General features: G+C 39.1%; 1 protein-coding gene across 1 annotated transcript in view; it reads left to right on the top strand.

The window, feature by feature from the left end:
• Nucleotides 1-13,381, top strand: part of LRMDA (leucine rich melanocyte differentiation associated) — a 697,858-nt gene extending 684,477 nt beyond the window's left edge. The window contains exon 7 of the mRNA XM_067299879.1: nucleotides 11,158-13,381. Within this exon, the coding sequence (XP_067155980.1) occupies nucleotides 11,158-11,237 (80 nt within the window). The 3' untranslated portion in view covers nucleotides 11,238-13,381. The remainder of the gene's footprint in view (nucleotides 1-11,157) is intronic.
• The last annotated feature ends 248 nt before the right edge of the window (nucleotides 13,382-13,629 follow it).

Here is a 13,629-nt window from a genome sequence, read left to right as displayed (position 1 = left end):
GTTAAATGTTTCCTTTGTTTCTGTTGAAGGGCTTGTGGAAAGGAGCAAGTAATAGCATGCAAAGAAGGTTCCCCTAACTGTATCATAATGCGACAGCAACACTATTTCATTATACTCTTTAATTTTGTTTGAGAGACTTTCTTTCCCAGCTTTAAAAATAAAATAGCAACTTGTCTGTTTTTCAGATGACTCCCTTGAGAAATTTCAGACCAGTTGAGCCAGACTGAATTTTGCATGTTTTTTTTTTTTTTCCCTAATGTGAACTCCTCCAACAGGAACACATTTGAGATCCAAAAGCAAGTTTTACTCATGAGATGAGCCAAATTTGTGTCTAAACTCTCCAGCAGGGCCCTGCTGCTCAAATTTTTTTCATATAAGAATTTGTAATTTTATTGGAATGCTTTCAGACTTTCCGAGCAATTATTCCAAAAGTTTGCTTTCTGCCCCATAAATCATGGTACATTTGTTTAATCCTATCACAGTTCCTAAAAGAGCTTACTTCCCTCTTTTTCCCCCCTCTCATTTAACTGCTTATGCAATCTGTGCATGGTTAAAGTTTGTGAAGTACAATATAATTATATTCACTTTCTGTTTTCTTAATGACCCTGTCATTCTTTATGGTTTAATTCCATTGCCAATTAATGTAAGCGTATTATTAGTAGAATGTAGGCCAAAGTATAGAGCAGCCTAGAGAAATGCCATTTTTGGATACGTTAGCCAAATCTTCTGAGAGTCTTCTAATATGGCTAATATGGTTAATAATCTGGTTAGTGTATGCTGAACAGCTGAACTTCAATTTGCGGTAAGGATGGGATTTTGCAACCTCCTTGCCCACCATTCTGAATTTATAAAAAGTGTCTCTTATGTCACTGCAGTGATCGTACTGTTGCATTATTAAAAGTAATAGAAATACAATTCAAAACAGCACTGGAATTTATGTTGCAAGTGTGAGAGAATAGCAAGTGCCACCTCCAGCTGCACAGGGAGCCCCATAGTGTACACGGGCAATCACTGCTCCCCATGCAACATTTTGAGCCTTTTGTTCAGACCGCTGCATGGTGACATCCTTTTGTAGCCATCTGTATACACAAACTGGTGCTCACTGAGGTTAGTCCATCAGAAGTCAGGCTCCTGGGCGAATAGCTGAAAGCAGAGATTGTATAAATACAGGCTTTGATCATGACAGAACAAGAAATTGGCTGCAAAACTAACAAGCAGTATTGCTTTAATTGTTATATCGGAATATTTAGTTTGCTGGTGTGGTCCATTTTTTAGACAAATGCATGCTGCCCTCTAGTGCTGATGCTCTCGGCTTTAAACCAACTGAAGGAAGGGAAGAGGGTGAGATGGGTCTGTTTTGGCAGGGAGTGGCTGTACACCTGGTTACTAAAACCGCTTGTCCAATTTGGGGTATTTGGTCATTAATAGAAAGCAATTAAACTTTTGTGACATTAATCTAGAGATGGAGAATGAAAGATATTTTACAGATGTAACCTGATTTGCTTTGGATCCTTACAGTAATTTGTTTCATCTTTAATCTACTAGATTTTAGTTAGAACATATATGAGTGAATGGTTATATGAAGAGATGTTTAAAAGACTGGAAAGAACTGTGAACCCACACTTTTTTCCCTTCATCCCTCTCAAGGGTATTCAATATATATGAATTTAAGTATCAGTTCACCCATAATATCTGGCATGTTGATAAGGTATTTTCTGTATACTTGGATTTCTCTGACTCCAATTTCTAGCTGAATATCCAGTTTATATGCCTGAGTATTTGAAAACATTTGCTTAAAAATTTCAGTGTATTCAACATGAAATATTCTGTAGTAAAGTCTGTGTTAAATTCCACCCATGACATTATTTGAAAGTACAAAATGTTAAAGACATACTGAAGAGACAAAAGCATTTGGATTTTTTGTTTGGTACTTTTTGCTTTATTTTCATTAGAGAGAACCACCTCCCCCTCGCCCAACATATTTCTCTGATGATGATTGCAATAAGCATGGAAAGATTCCAAAGAAATCCCAAGTGTGGGACCTTAAATTGTAACAATGATACCCAGAGGAGTACAGAACTGGTTAATGATTTAAAGTATTATGCCCTAAATGCTCCTATTTTAGCCAACAGTAGAGAATCTGTAGACAGCACATGCCCAGATCAAAGCTGATCATGTCAATGTCATTCAAGGAGGGAGAGATACCCTCCTTTCCCCCTTCTCTCCCCCCTACCCTTTTTTTAAACAAAGTATGACATCTGAGGAACAGTGTGTTGATTGTTCCACTGCCAGGATACGCATAATGGAAACATTAGCTCCAAGATAACTTTTAATCTGTCAGCCTAATGGCTCCTTAATGTGTAGAGGGCTTTAAATGTATGTCAGCCAGGGCTGTATAAAGTAATATAGTTTGTGGCCTGAATGGATCTAGATGACTCCGCACCATGACACAATATGGTTTATTATTAAGTATCAGCTCATCAGCTTATTCCCACGGACTTGGACAAGCTTCTCAATTTTCCAGTAACAGATTATGTGAGAAAAAGCTTGCAGTGCATTTTTTTCCCCTTTCCTCTTTTTTCTTTTTCTTTTTTTTTTTTTCCTTCCAAATTACAAGTTTCATCCCCAGCTGCACTGGGAGCCCTGAAGTGTATTTACAGCAGGCTGCACTTTATCACACATCAGCTTGACTGCTAGTTTACACTGAACATTTATGCAGCTCCCTTGGCCTGGGATGCAAACTTCACATCTTTGTATTCCTATCACCTTCATTGCAAATTTTTCCAACATCCTCTCCCTGTTGACTGCTTCCCTTCCCCTTCCCCTCCCCTACTCTCACTTCCCCACATACCCGTCCTTTTTTTTCCCCTTCCTACAAACAGGCCAGTGAGACTTGACATGTCGCAGTACTTGTCTGTGCAGGATACTTGCAATAATTCAGTGTCTTTGTTTGCTTGTTCTGATTCCTCTCAGCTCTAACTCAGGTGCTTAATTCCAGCACCATTGCCATAGACTAGATATACATTTGCTTTTGTGCCTTTCAATAATTTGCTTCAGTCTGAAAGACCACTTTGTGCCCCATGCTGTAGGGTGTCCGGAGGACAATATTACCATTTTTTGGCGTCCCTGTGCAGGGAGTGGAGCAAAGAGGCAATTCCTCTCCCCTGAATGCGAAGGCTGCATTCCCTCAGCGTTGCTTCCCGCAGAGGGAGGGGAGGGTTCGGATCAGATGGATGCTGCTGAAGGCTTATGCTCCTTCTTGAGGAAGACTGAAGTGGACCACGTTCCCTCATCCATGGTGATCTCACTTCAAGTATTTGGGGCCTCTGTGTGAGTGCTGTGGCCATGGTGCAGGAATTCCCCTTTAGCCACAATGTCCTCAGCCTTCTTGAGCACGTTCTGATCCCTTTACACACACATAGCTTTGGAGGAATTGCACATTATTTCTGCTTACATTTAGTGTTTCTGTCATCTTAACAGTTAAATTAAAATGTTATTACTTTATAACATAGGGAGATTTAGTATTTGTGCATCTGTTCCTTGAGCACTTATGAAAGTGTTTTCTGATACTATTTTAGTTTGTAATTACTTTTCTTTTCCTTTTTTTTTTTGCTATGATATTGCAAGTCATTTAAGATAACCCTTCTACAGCATCTCCTCTAGTGTATTTAATATCACATGCAGGTAAATTTGGGTAGGGAAGGCAAAATGAGGAACAACATATCTGAATACTAAAACCCTGGAAGCTGCTGAAGTTCAAATGGGTTAGCAGTAGTTCATATTATTAATATGGTGATCACTAGCAGTTGCTTCTGCTGTCAAAAGGGCTGTGCAGGCATATTGAAAGATGCTGAGTCTTCCCATTAGGTGCTCACAAACTCATAGGTCAAAACAGGCGAGACATGAGAAGTGGATACAGGAAAGTAAGGCAGCAAGGAGTGATTGTAACAGATGCCTGATTTACACTTCCCTCCTTCAAAATCCATGTAATGGGGAGAAAAAATGGTAGGAATGGCCATAGAAGAGGAAGAAGAAGACAGGTTTCACAGCCTGGGAAGTTGGGGGCACAGGGAAATCAGCAGTCTGAGGGAATGAGAGTTATTTCTATGAGACTAGGATTTCATATTGTGTGACAAGTGATGTGACCAGTTGTTGTACACCTGTAGCTAGGACCTGCTGAAAGAAGTCTGAAGCTGTGTAAGGACTGGGCTTGTCTCAGTCCCCTGGCAGCTGTTTCAGAACCAAAGACATTTGTTTCCTTATCTGCTGTATCCTCCTCTTTCTATTGCTCCTGTTGTCTGATCTGAGGAGGCTAAATAAAATGACTCTGCCTTGAATCCAACCTGTAGTCTAGCATTTTGGAAACTGCAGGCACAACAGATGGATTTAATCATCTGAGATTCCTTTATATTAGCATTGACAGCTTCTTAATCTCTGCTGTTCTTTTCCTGTCTCATTTTGCAGTCTTAGAGCTTGAGCTCCTTTGTACTACCAGTGGTTTGTTCACTGCATGGCGCTGGGTTGTGTGTTGGGGGGTCAGAGTGGAAGTTCAAGTGGATCTCTTTGGGTTGCATACCTGCCTGTTTTTGTGAGGACTTAGTGACTCAGATGTTCCCTTCTGCTTTTTCTCATCTTCCAAGTGATCATCACAGATTTCCGTGTCAAAGAGATCATAAGCTGGAGAACATTCAAGAGAAATGATTGTTCTGTTCCACCAAAAGTCAGCATGAAGAAGAACAAATGTGGCTAAAATTCCCTCCCTTCTTGTCTTATAATGTCTTATAATAAGATTATAGTTCTAAATCTGTGATAAGTTTACCACGTTACAGATCAACTCAATCAGTATTCTTTTCTGCTTTTGGCTCTAACAAACCTTCAAAAGTAAAGGATTTCTTGCACCTAATGGCTCAAACTATTGTCCTTGTTTCTCAAAATGTGTTTTTAATTCCCGTAATATTTAGAGTAGTGTTCTTCTTGTTCATACTTTAAAAAAATGTAAACCAAACTCAGTATTTGTAGTGGAAAAAATCTTTTTGCTTTTTTGAAATAGCTCTTTTGACACTTTAAGGAGAAGTAATGATGGAAAGGTGCACTATAAGTTGCTCTTTGCTTGTCACATGAGGTGGCTTGTTCAAGCTAAAGCTCCCCTCTGATTGCCTAAGAGAAGAACCATCTAGGCAGTCTTCATAGCTCTGATTATTTTGCCAGTTATCAGTATTCCAAGACAGTTAAAAACTGCTTTGACATGATTGTTTCTCTTGGTGCAATCTCATCCATGCTAATCATTATAATAGCCACAGAAAATAGGACGACTAGGTGCTTTAGCTGTAAGTTCTGTTGTATACTCAGTTTAGGGAGTTATGATTAGGGTTATGCACTCATTCTGTCCTCCAGACAGACTGATAATCCTTCTAATAAACAGTAAAAATTCATGGAAGGGCAGCCACTCCTTCCCTGAAAGGCGAGGTTGATGGAAGTTTATGTTACAGTCAGCGGAACATGACAAATAATGAGATATGCGACTCCGCTGTTTTGTTCTGTGACTCATCTGGATCTTAGAGAGAGGGAAAACAATTATGAAGGTCCAAGTATAAATAAATAAATCTTTGCAATGTAAAGCAGGTGGATGAGCCTTAGAAGGCTGAGTGGCACTAGATTTGGACAAGCACCCAACATTTTGGAAAAAAATTGTCCCTTTCTGCCTTTGGAAAGTATCTCCCTGGTTTTACAGCCACAGACTCAGTAGAACTAAAAGTTCTCTGCTTGAGTCCGAGTCAACCTTCTGTTTATTCTTTTTTTTCCTGTCTCTTGTTACATATTTAGCACCTCTCCTCTGACCCCTCCAACCTCACGTGTGGTCAAGCTTTGCATGCATCTGTGCTCCCCAAAAGGGTCAGGGAATGGGCTGAATGTCAGGGTAATTTTTGGAGGGTTTTTTTGTTTTGTTTTGTTTTGTTTTATTTATGTGTTTTTAAAAAGCTAGATGGCCCATTTCAATTAACTTATGCCAGAAATGATTTGTTGAGCATTAAAAGCCAAAAATTTTGAAGCAGCACATTTGGAAATATTTTTATACTTCTTACAGTATTCAGTTGGTTTAATATTCTTAATGATGATTATAGAATAAATAGTTCAGATATGATTAAATGGATTTTTTTTTTAATTCAGAATGAGTGTGAGAGAATATATAATCTAATACTCCCAGTTTAGCAAAAAAAAAGATAACATGTGTGCTACTGAAAGTCTGAGAAGATTAGGCTCCTAATTTCTTGAAAAAATACTTGAAAAAGTACTTGATTTATTACAGGAAGTCAAAGTGATAGTGAAAATAAAAATTGTCAACTATACATAAAATTGTAAGAATTTCTGTAAGAGAAGTATAAAGTGAAAAAATTTTAAACTCCTTTGCAAGAGGAATTTTTGCTTCAAACCAGCTTTGTTTATGCCCTTAGATGAAAAGGTTTTTAAGAGTTTTAAATTAATTTGACTAATGGAGGTGTTTTTCCTGAATCAGAAGTATTGTAGGCTTGACGCTGTTTGTAGACAGGTATTTATTCTCCTCTGAATGTTGTAGGTAGGGGATTATAACCTGTAAAGGAGGTTCATATTAATATTTAAGGGAATTTTGCAACTTCTGTTCATTAATTGTAGAAAATCCCAAGTGCCTGTGAAAAAAATGATAATGATATTGATATTTCATCCTGAAGGGTCTCAAAACAATTTACAGATTGGTAGTATAACCATCACTGAAATGCACCCAGCTTCTTGGTGGAACATGGCAGCTGTTTAATAGCCCATAGCAAAACTACACAACAGCAGGTTGTGGAAAGAGAGATGAATATGGATCAAATACAAATTGGTGGTGGAGGACTTAGGTACTGTACTCAAATTAGGCTAGAATATTGAGTCTGTGTCTAAGAGCTACACTCTCTGTGGCCACAGCTCCTAATACAAGACCTGTGGTTAGCTCATGTGAAAGACAGACAGAGGACTGTATGCTGAAATGTAATCCCTGCTGTATACTGTAAACCAATGTGTTTGACAAACAGTTTTAATTGTGAATAGTTTGCTGTTTGCAGATGTAGAGGGGCAGTTTATTAAAAACATTTGATGTTAAAATGGGTGCCTTAGGGGGCAGATGTGGCAATAGGTTTTGATGGAGGTGGCAAAAGTTGGCTTGACTACTTAATTTTTTAAATTACTTTTTAAAGAAAACTGAATGCTACTGAAGACTATATTGCCAACAGCTGCACCAGCTGTGTTGGCTGAGGAGTGGTTTTTTTATAGATGTAGAGCATTATTTGTTAGGAAAAAATGTGAACCAGCAAATGTAACAAGATGCTACCTGATAACAATACCTTTAGGTCACTGTTGCCTTGAGCTGAGTTTGGGCCTGAGACTGTATTGACAGAAACTACACCATATGATCTACAGCTCTTGCATATCCCATTGCAACTCCTTTGTACCATTTTCCATATAACATACAAGGACCTACAAAGCTTTTTCACTCTAGGAAAGGGTATGGAAGTCCAGCTGCATAATGGCTCTCTGCAACACATGCCCAATTTAAAAGGAGCAGACATGACTTGAGCAATTTTTCATGTGCTTTACTATGCATGTATGTATTTATTTATTTATTTGGATAATTGGGTTTTCCCTCAGCTAAGGAAAAGCCAGTGTTGCTGACATTACAATGTGTTTGTGAAGAAAGACTGATACCACAAACACATGCAAGCAACTGCAAGGTCATTACTTACCCAGCATAATTAGAACATCCATTCCAAAGGGGGAAAACATTTAAAAGATAAAGGGTGTATTTAAAAATGATTCTTCCCAGTGCAATTTTTTCATAATTATAGTTTTAACAGCTTATGGTGATGGTAGGAGCAGCTACTTAAGAAAAATTAGAAGCCTCATTCAGGGCAGATGATCCCTCAAGAGACCTTGTGTTGTCGTTTCTCAAGAGCCGCAAGCAGAAACCTCATTCAGAATGGCTGCGTGTTGTTTTGATGTATAGGGAGTATACTTAGCTTATTATGACCAACACTGGATATTTTAATTAAAAAACACCACAAATGTCAAAAATGTATTATTCCCCCCGTATTCCTCCCCCGTCTGTGCGCAAAAACACAAGTGTACTCATGCTCCTGAACTGTGAGAAATGAATACAATTGCAGATGGGCAGGAGAGAAGCTGTAGGTTTCCTAAATTCATATGTGACATATCAGCATCAAAACTCTTTTAGCAGCACAGATGCCTTTTGTAATTCTCAGAGTTTTCTGCAGTTGCCAAAGGGAGGTGGGAAACGGAGAGGCAAAAGAAAACAGAAAACAACCAGTCACTGCATTTAATTTATGAGCAAGACCATTGTTTTACAAATAACCTTCATGATAAATAAAGTCTCTCGGCAACATTTTCAACTGTGCTTTTATCAAGCCTCTCTGAGCAGTGTGTATAATATGCCTGGCAATCGAATCACAGCTGTGTGCCTTGGTAGGGAATCTCTGCGGAGACAACACTTCCTTAATTTAAACAATTGTAGGCTGCAGGAGTTCAAAAATTTCAGCTGACTTTAACTGTCACTAGCCCAAGCACCTTTATCCCCAGGCGAGCAGCAGCAGCTGGATTTCATTTCCTGCTGCCAGACTGTCCGACATCTTTGCTGAACATCCCAGGAACCGAGCATCTTTACTTTAAGGATTTTATTCAAGGTGACAGCTCCTCACACTTTAGTGTTCAGATCACCTCAAGTAGCTGAGATATCAGTGAAAATGAGAGCACTTCTGCAGCAAACTCCAAATTTAGATTGACTGAGGTTATCCTTAGGCCTCTAGACCCAACCTCCATGACAGAACAGGCCTGCCAGTAACTTTAAAACTACAGTGGAGTTTGTAATGATGTCTGGGGAGAAATATTCTGCAGGAACGGTGGAGAATACTATAAGCGATAGGAAATGATGTCAGATTTAGTTAGGGCTGGAGACAGTGTTAGAATATCCTTGGCATAATATGGCACCGGTATCTCTGTCAGCATCTCTGTTTTCTGTCACCGCACACAATTCGGGGCCTGTCTGTAGTCCTGACAGTGTCTTTTCAGATCAGGTTATTGCCAACTCGGAGACTCGCTCAGCGCAGCACCATACAGCCCCCTTTGTTTGAAGTCTGCCCTTTTGTCATTAATGCACTTGATGTCTATTTAAATCTGACGGTGAATGCAGTATCTGTTTTCCTGTCAAGAGATCATTGACAATATTAATACCTCGTGTCCTTGCCTCATTTTCTAAGCGCTGACACCTAGCTGCAGTCTCCAGCATTCATCAAACAGCACTCTCTCACCAGCATCTCTATAAACAGGCTTGCTTCCAGTCCTTAAGAAATGCGGCAGACCTCAAACAAGACTTTTATCAATGCCAGGGAAAAAGGAGTCTGAAGAATGCCATTAATAAACTGTTCATATCCTTTGCATTTAGAGCTCTAAATAGCCTTGTTACCAGTCTAATGCCTTCTCCCTTTTGCCTTGGAATACCATCGGTTTGGGAGACAAAAACTTGCTTTTCATTAGGTGCTTGTTTAGGAATGGTAATTTCATCCCTTGAATGTGGAAGTCGCTCCACCAGCCATTGAAATTATTGAAGATAGCTCCATGGAGGAGGGGAAAGGGATCAAGCACTGCACCATATAGTCCCCATTTGTGTTATCTTGAAGAGGAATGTGTTTTTCACAACAAATGACAGGCCTATCAATTTATTTTTCTATAGGAATGTGTTACTATCTGATGTCTTAGGAAGAAAGAAGAGCGTGGGTTAACATTAATCTTGCAAAGCCCATGCCTTCCAAGGCTTTAGTTGCTTATTTGACACACCTTATACTGCAAATGTAAATGCAGATTATAGAAGCATGCATATTTAATTCATACTGTGGGTGGGTTACAGTATTTGCTACATGAGTTCTGGAAAGCTAAAATTGCAATAAACTGAGGATCTGCTCTCCCCCATCTTTACCCTTTGTGTGAGGCAGTGTGTGTCTCCTTTGGGCTAGGTTATGTTTGCCCTTGTGGAGGTGAGCTAGATACTTCTATGATCACTGTGTTAGATAATCCCAAGATAGAGGAAACTCTCTCACCTTCCCTCTGTGCATGGGAGATGACTTTAATTTGACTGTATGTGCCTGGGGGCACAAAGAATGACTCTGCTACTAAAATTTAGCATCTTTGAGGGTGTTTGCAGGTGGGATGTGACTGAACTTACACATACCACTTGGTACCACTAGCGGGGATGCTTTTGAATAAGGTAGTAAGATCTGCAGGTATGTATGTCTCACCCACAGCAGTTAAGACTTCCTCAAGCTTCTTGCCTCCTGTTTGTACTAAGAATAATGTGCCTTTTCTCCAGAAAGCAGTGTTCTGGCTAGCATCCTCTATGTACTGGTATTTAGTGTAATTTATAATGGCATCTGCTCTTGCTCACGTGCATTGTTTGGAGAGTTGCTTTGGAAATGTTTTTGCTAAATGTTTATTTGTATGTCTGGGGAAAACACTGGGTTGTGGAGGGCCAAGTGTTAGGAGGTCCCAAGCTCTAGCCCGTGTCCGTCGATAACTTCCCTTGTGGGTTTCAGCCAGTCACTTCAGTTCTCTGCCACTGCAAAGCAGGGACAGTGTGAGATGCTTGCAAGATGACTTTGTGAATGTTTGTAAGATTTTTGCTGGATCCACATCAAGCTGTAACTAGTTGCTGCTTTTTTTCTTTTTCTTTTAGTTATAAGAAAACTCTCTAACCTTGTAGTAGAGAGATTACAAAGAGTACAAAATATAAATCCAGTCCAGATTCTCGGTTTTCCAAAAGTGGTAGAGAGGTACTGTGATTTATAATAGAGTATGTGATGTGCCAGTGTGATGTCATCCCACTTTTAAGACACTTATGGATGTATGCTTAACAGGCTAGCTCATGCAGGTATTTGAGTGTAAGTTGACCCAGTGGATTAAAAACTGCTGCTTCAAATGGTTATAGTGAATATTTCAAATGCACAAACTTTCTTTTGCAGCACAAGAGAGAACTGTTCCCTTCCCTCCACTGCCCCCCTCAAGTTTCTCTGGCTATGTGCCTTCTTTGCATATTATGCTACCACTGTCCTAATTGTAATTCATTTCCTTTTACCGTAGGTGTTTTGGGAAAATGCCACTACGTTTACTATGGAAAACATTCCGAGGGCAACAGATTCATCCGAGATGACCAGCTATAAAACACAGCGTTGCTTCATGCCTCTTCAGTCCATCTAGATAAGAAGCACAAATTGCATCTAGATTTTAAGCATGTAACTAAAGTCCTCCAGTGCCTTCTGCTGACTTTGCCAAGCCTGTCAAGATCATCCTTCTATCTTAGTCTGAGTAGTCACATAGAGATTGACATGATTGCCTTTAAGCAGGTCCCATCCACCAGTGTGACAGACAGCTGCAGCCAAGCACCCGGCCTGACAGGATGAACACCGTGATGGATTGCCTGGTCCAATTGCTGCTCGCAGAAGAGCAGAGGTCACACCTGGGTCTTCTCTGAGCACGCGCGGTCGGCTCTTTAGCAAAAGCAGCGCGTTTCTCTACAGCTTGCCTGTTGGGTGAGAGTGGCTGACAGTATCAAAGTGTTTAGAAAAGAGAGAGGCTGTAATTTCAGATGAAGAAGCCCCTTATCTGCTCTTACTTTTCCCCGCTGAATTAAGGACTTATGTTTCTATCTCACACATGCATACGGAAATCCTGTTTATAGAGCTTCACCCCTCATCCCCCCAACAAATGAGTCTATATGGATTGTTTATTTCTTTCAAGAGGAAAAATATATCCTGAAAATATTTCAGCCATGCACAGTACTATCAATTTGTATTTTTGTTTATATGTAAAAAAAAAGGTGTTTAAGCAATTTTACAGGCAAACCAAATTTTGCTGATTTTTAAATTAAATCTCAAGGTTTACTAACTCTTACCTTCAGAAAAGGGATCATTTTTAATACTGCAGAATAGTAGCACAGAGGACCTCATGCTTAACTGTATATATTTTGAAAAAGCCTCAATTACAATCCTGACAGGGTGTGTTATTCCTGGTTTATTGGACAAGATACTTTTAACTTGCACAGAGATTGCATTTAGAAATAAATGCTTAAATTTAGAAAGAAAAAATGCTTCAAAAGGGGGGCTATAAAATAAAATTTCCACCAGGTGAGTATGATTATTTAGAAGGAAAAAGTGGTAAATAAAAGTAACTGGTGGAATTAACATAATTAGCACCTTTACTAATATGTTCTAGAAAAGAACTGTCATTAATCCCTTTTGATGTATATGTAAGCAGTGCTTCTGTCAACTTTTCAGTGACCAAAATGAAAATGCATAGCATATTTCCTGCTTTTCTGATAAACGAGTTGGACATATTAAGAATCATAAACTTGTTACTGTGAAACAAATTCCCAAAACTTAATAAATATATCGTGTTCAGTGCTACTGGATCCAGAGGAATTGGCCAAGGAATGTGCAGAAATTCTGACCTCTAGGCTATTCCAAACCTGTCCATATTGGTTCCAGTTAAGAGTGGTCACTCTCTGGCTGTTCTTGGCTTGTCCAAAATTACTTGGTGCTTTTAATTCACTTTCCTAGCAGAAGAATGTCAATTTTTAGAGGTTGTCTGCTCTTTTGGCTATTATCAGCTGGTGTTGCAGGTGGAAAGGAACTGGATGTAGAAGCCCATCTTGAAATCAGGTTTGTTCTGTAGGAAAAGATGAGACATACTGGCAGAGTGACAAAGAAAAACTTGCTGCTGCTGTCCATTTTAGACTTCGCTTACTCTGAAAGTCTATAGTAAATCTTTAATAAATATTTAAAATTGATGAGGAACATAGAACAATCTACTTTACACCACCTGTAGAGCAGGCCTTCTATATTAAATTCAGATTGAGCTCTGAGCTGCTCATTGAACAAATTGGTGCCTGGAAAGTGAGTTCTGGCCACTTGTAATACCTCTGCCAATGTCATAGATGGCTACTAATGAAATGCTAATAGACCACTGAGTAAATTCACATTAGAAGTTCTAGGAGATATTAGATAAAGGTGGGAAAGGACAACTACATACCTCTCTTCTTTCAGAAATACTTATTAGAAATATTAGGGTACTTTTCTTTCTGGGTTACCAAAATAACAGCAAGTTGCCATCCTAGTTCAATCATATCATGTTGTCTGTTTTGAAGTCTCAATGCATGTATTGGCCAGGGCATCTTACAGGCAGCAGGGTTCTGAATAGGGGTGTTTAGAATAATCTAATGTCATATTCAGTCTGGTTGCATATATGTTCTTGTCTTTATAAAAGGCTTTAACCCTGCCTCAAACAATAAACAGCACTTGCAAACTGACCACATGATTTTTCCATGTTTATTTTGCTTGTTTACTTTTCCTAATGTCAAAACCATTTGTATCATTTTCAGGAGTGTTTTCCTCCATGCAAAGCTTTGGAGGCAAAAATTTTTTTGGAAGGAGATGTGATCAAAGTCTCTTCCATTTAGTTTTTTGTTTTCACTTGGGGATACGTATACCTATAGTAAAATATGGTAAAAACCCTAATTAAAGTTTGCTTGAAGAGAATTCTCACTAAAAGTCACTG

This window comes from Apteryx mantelli, chromosome 7, assembly GCF_036417845.1.
Source record: "Apteryx mantelli isolate bAptMan1 chromosome 7, bAptMan1.hap1, whole genome shotgun sequence".
Taxonomy (NCBI): Eukaryota; Metazoa; Chordata; class Aves; order Apterygiformes; family Apterygidae; genus Apteryx; species Apteryx mantelli.
This window is presented reverse-complemented; position numbering and strand designations above follow the sequence as displayed.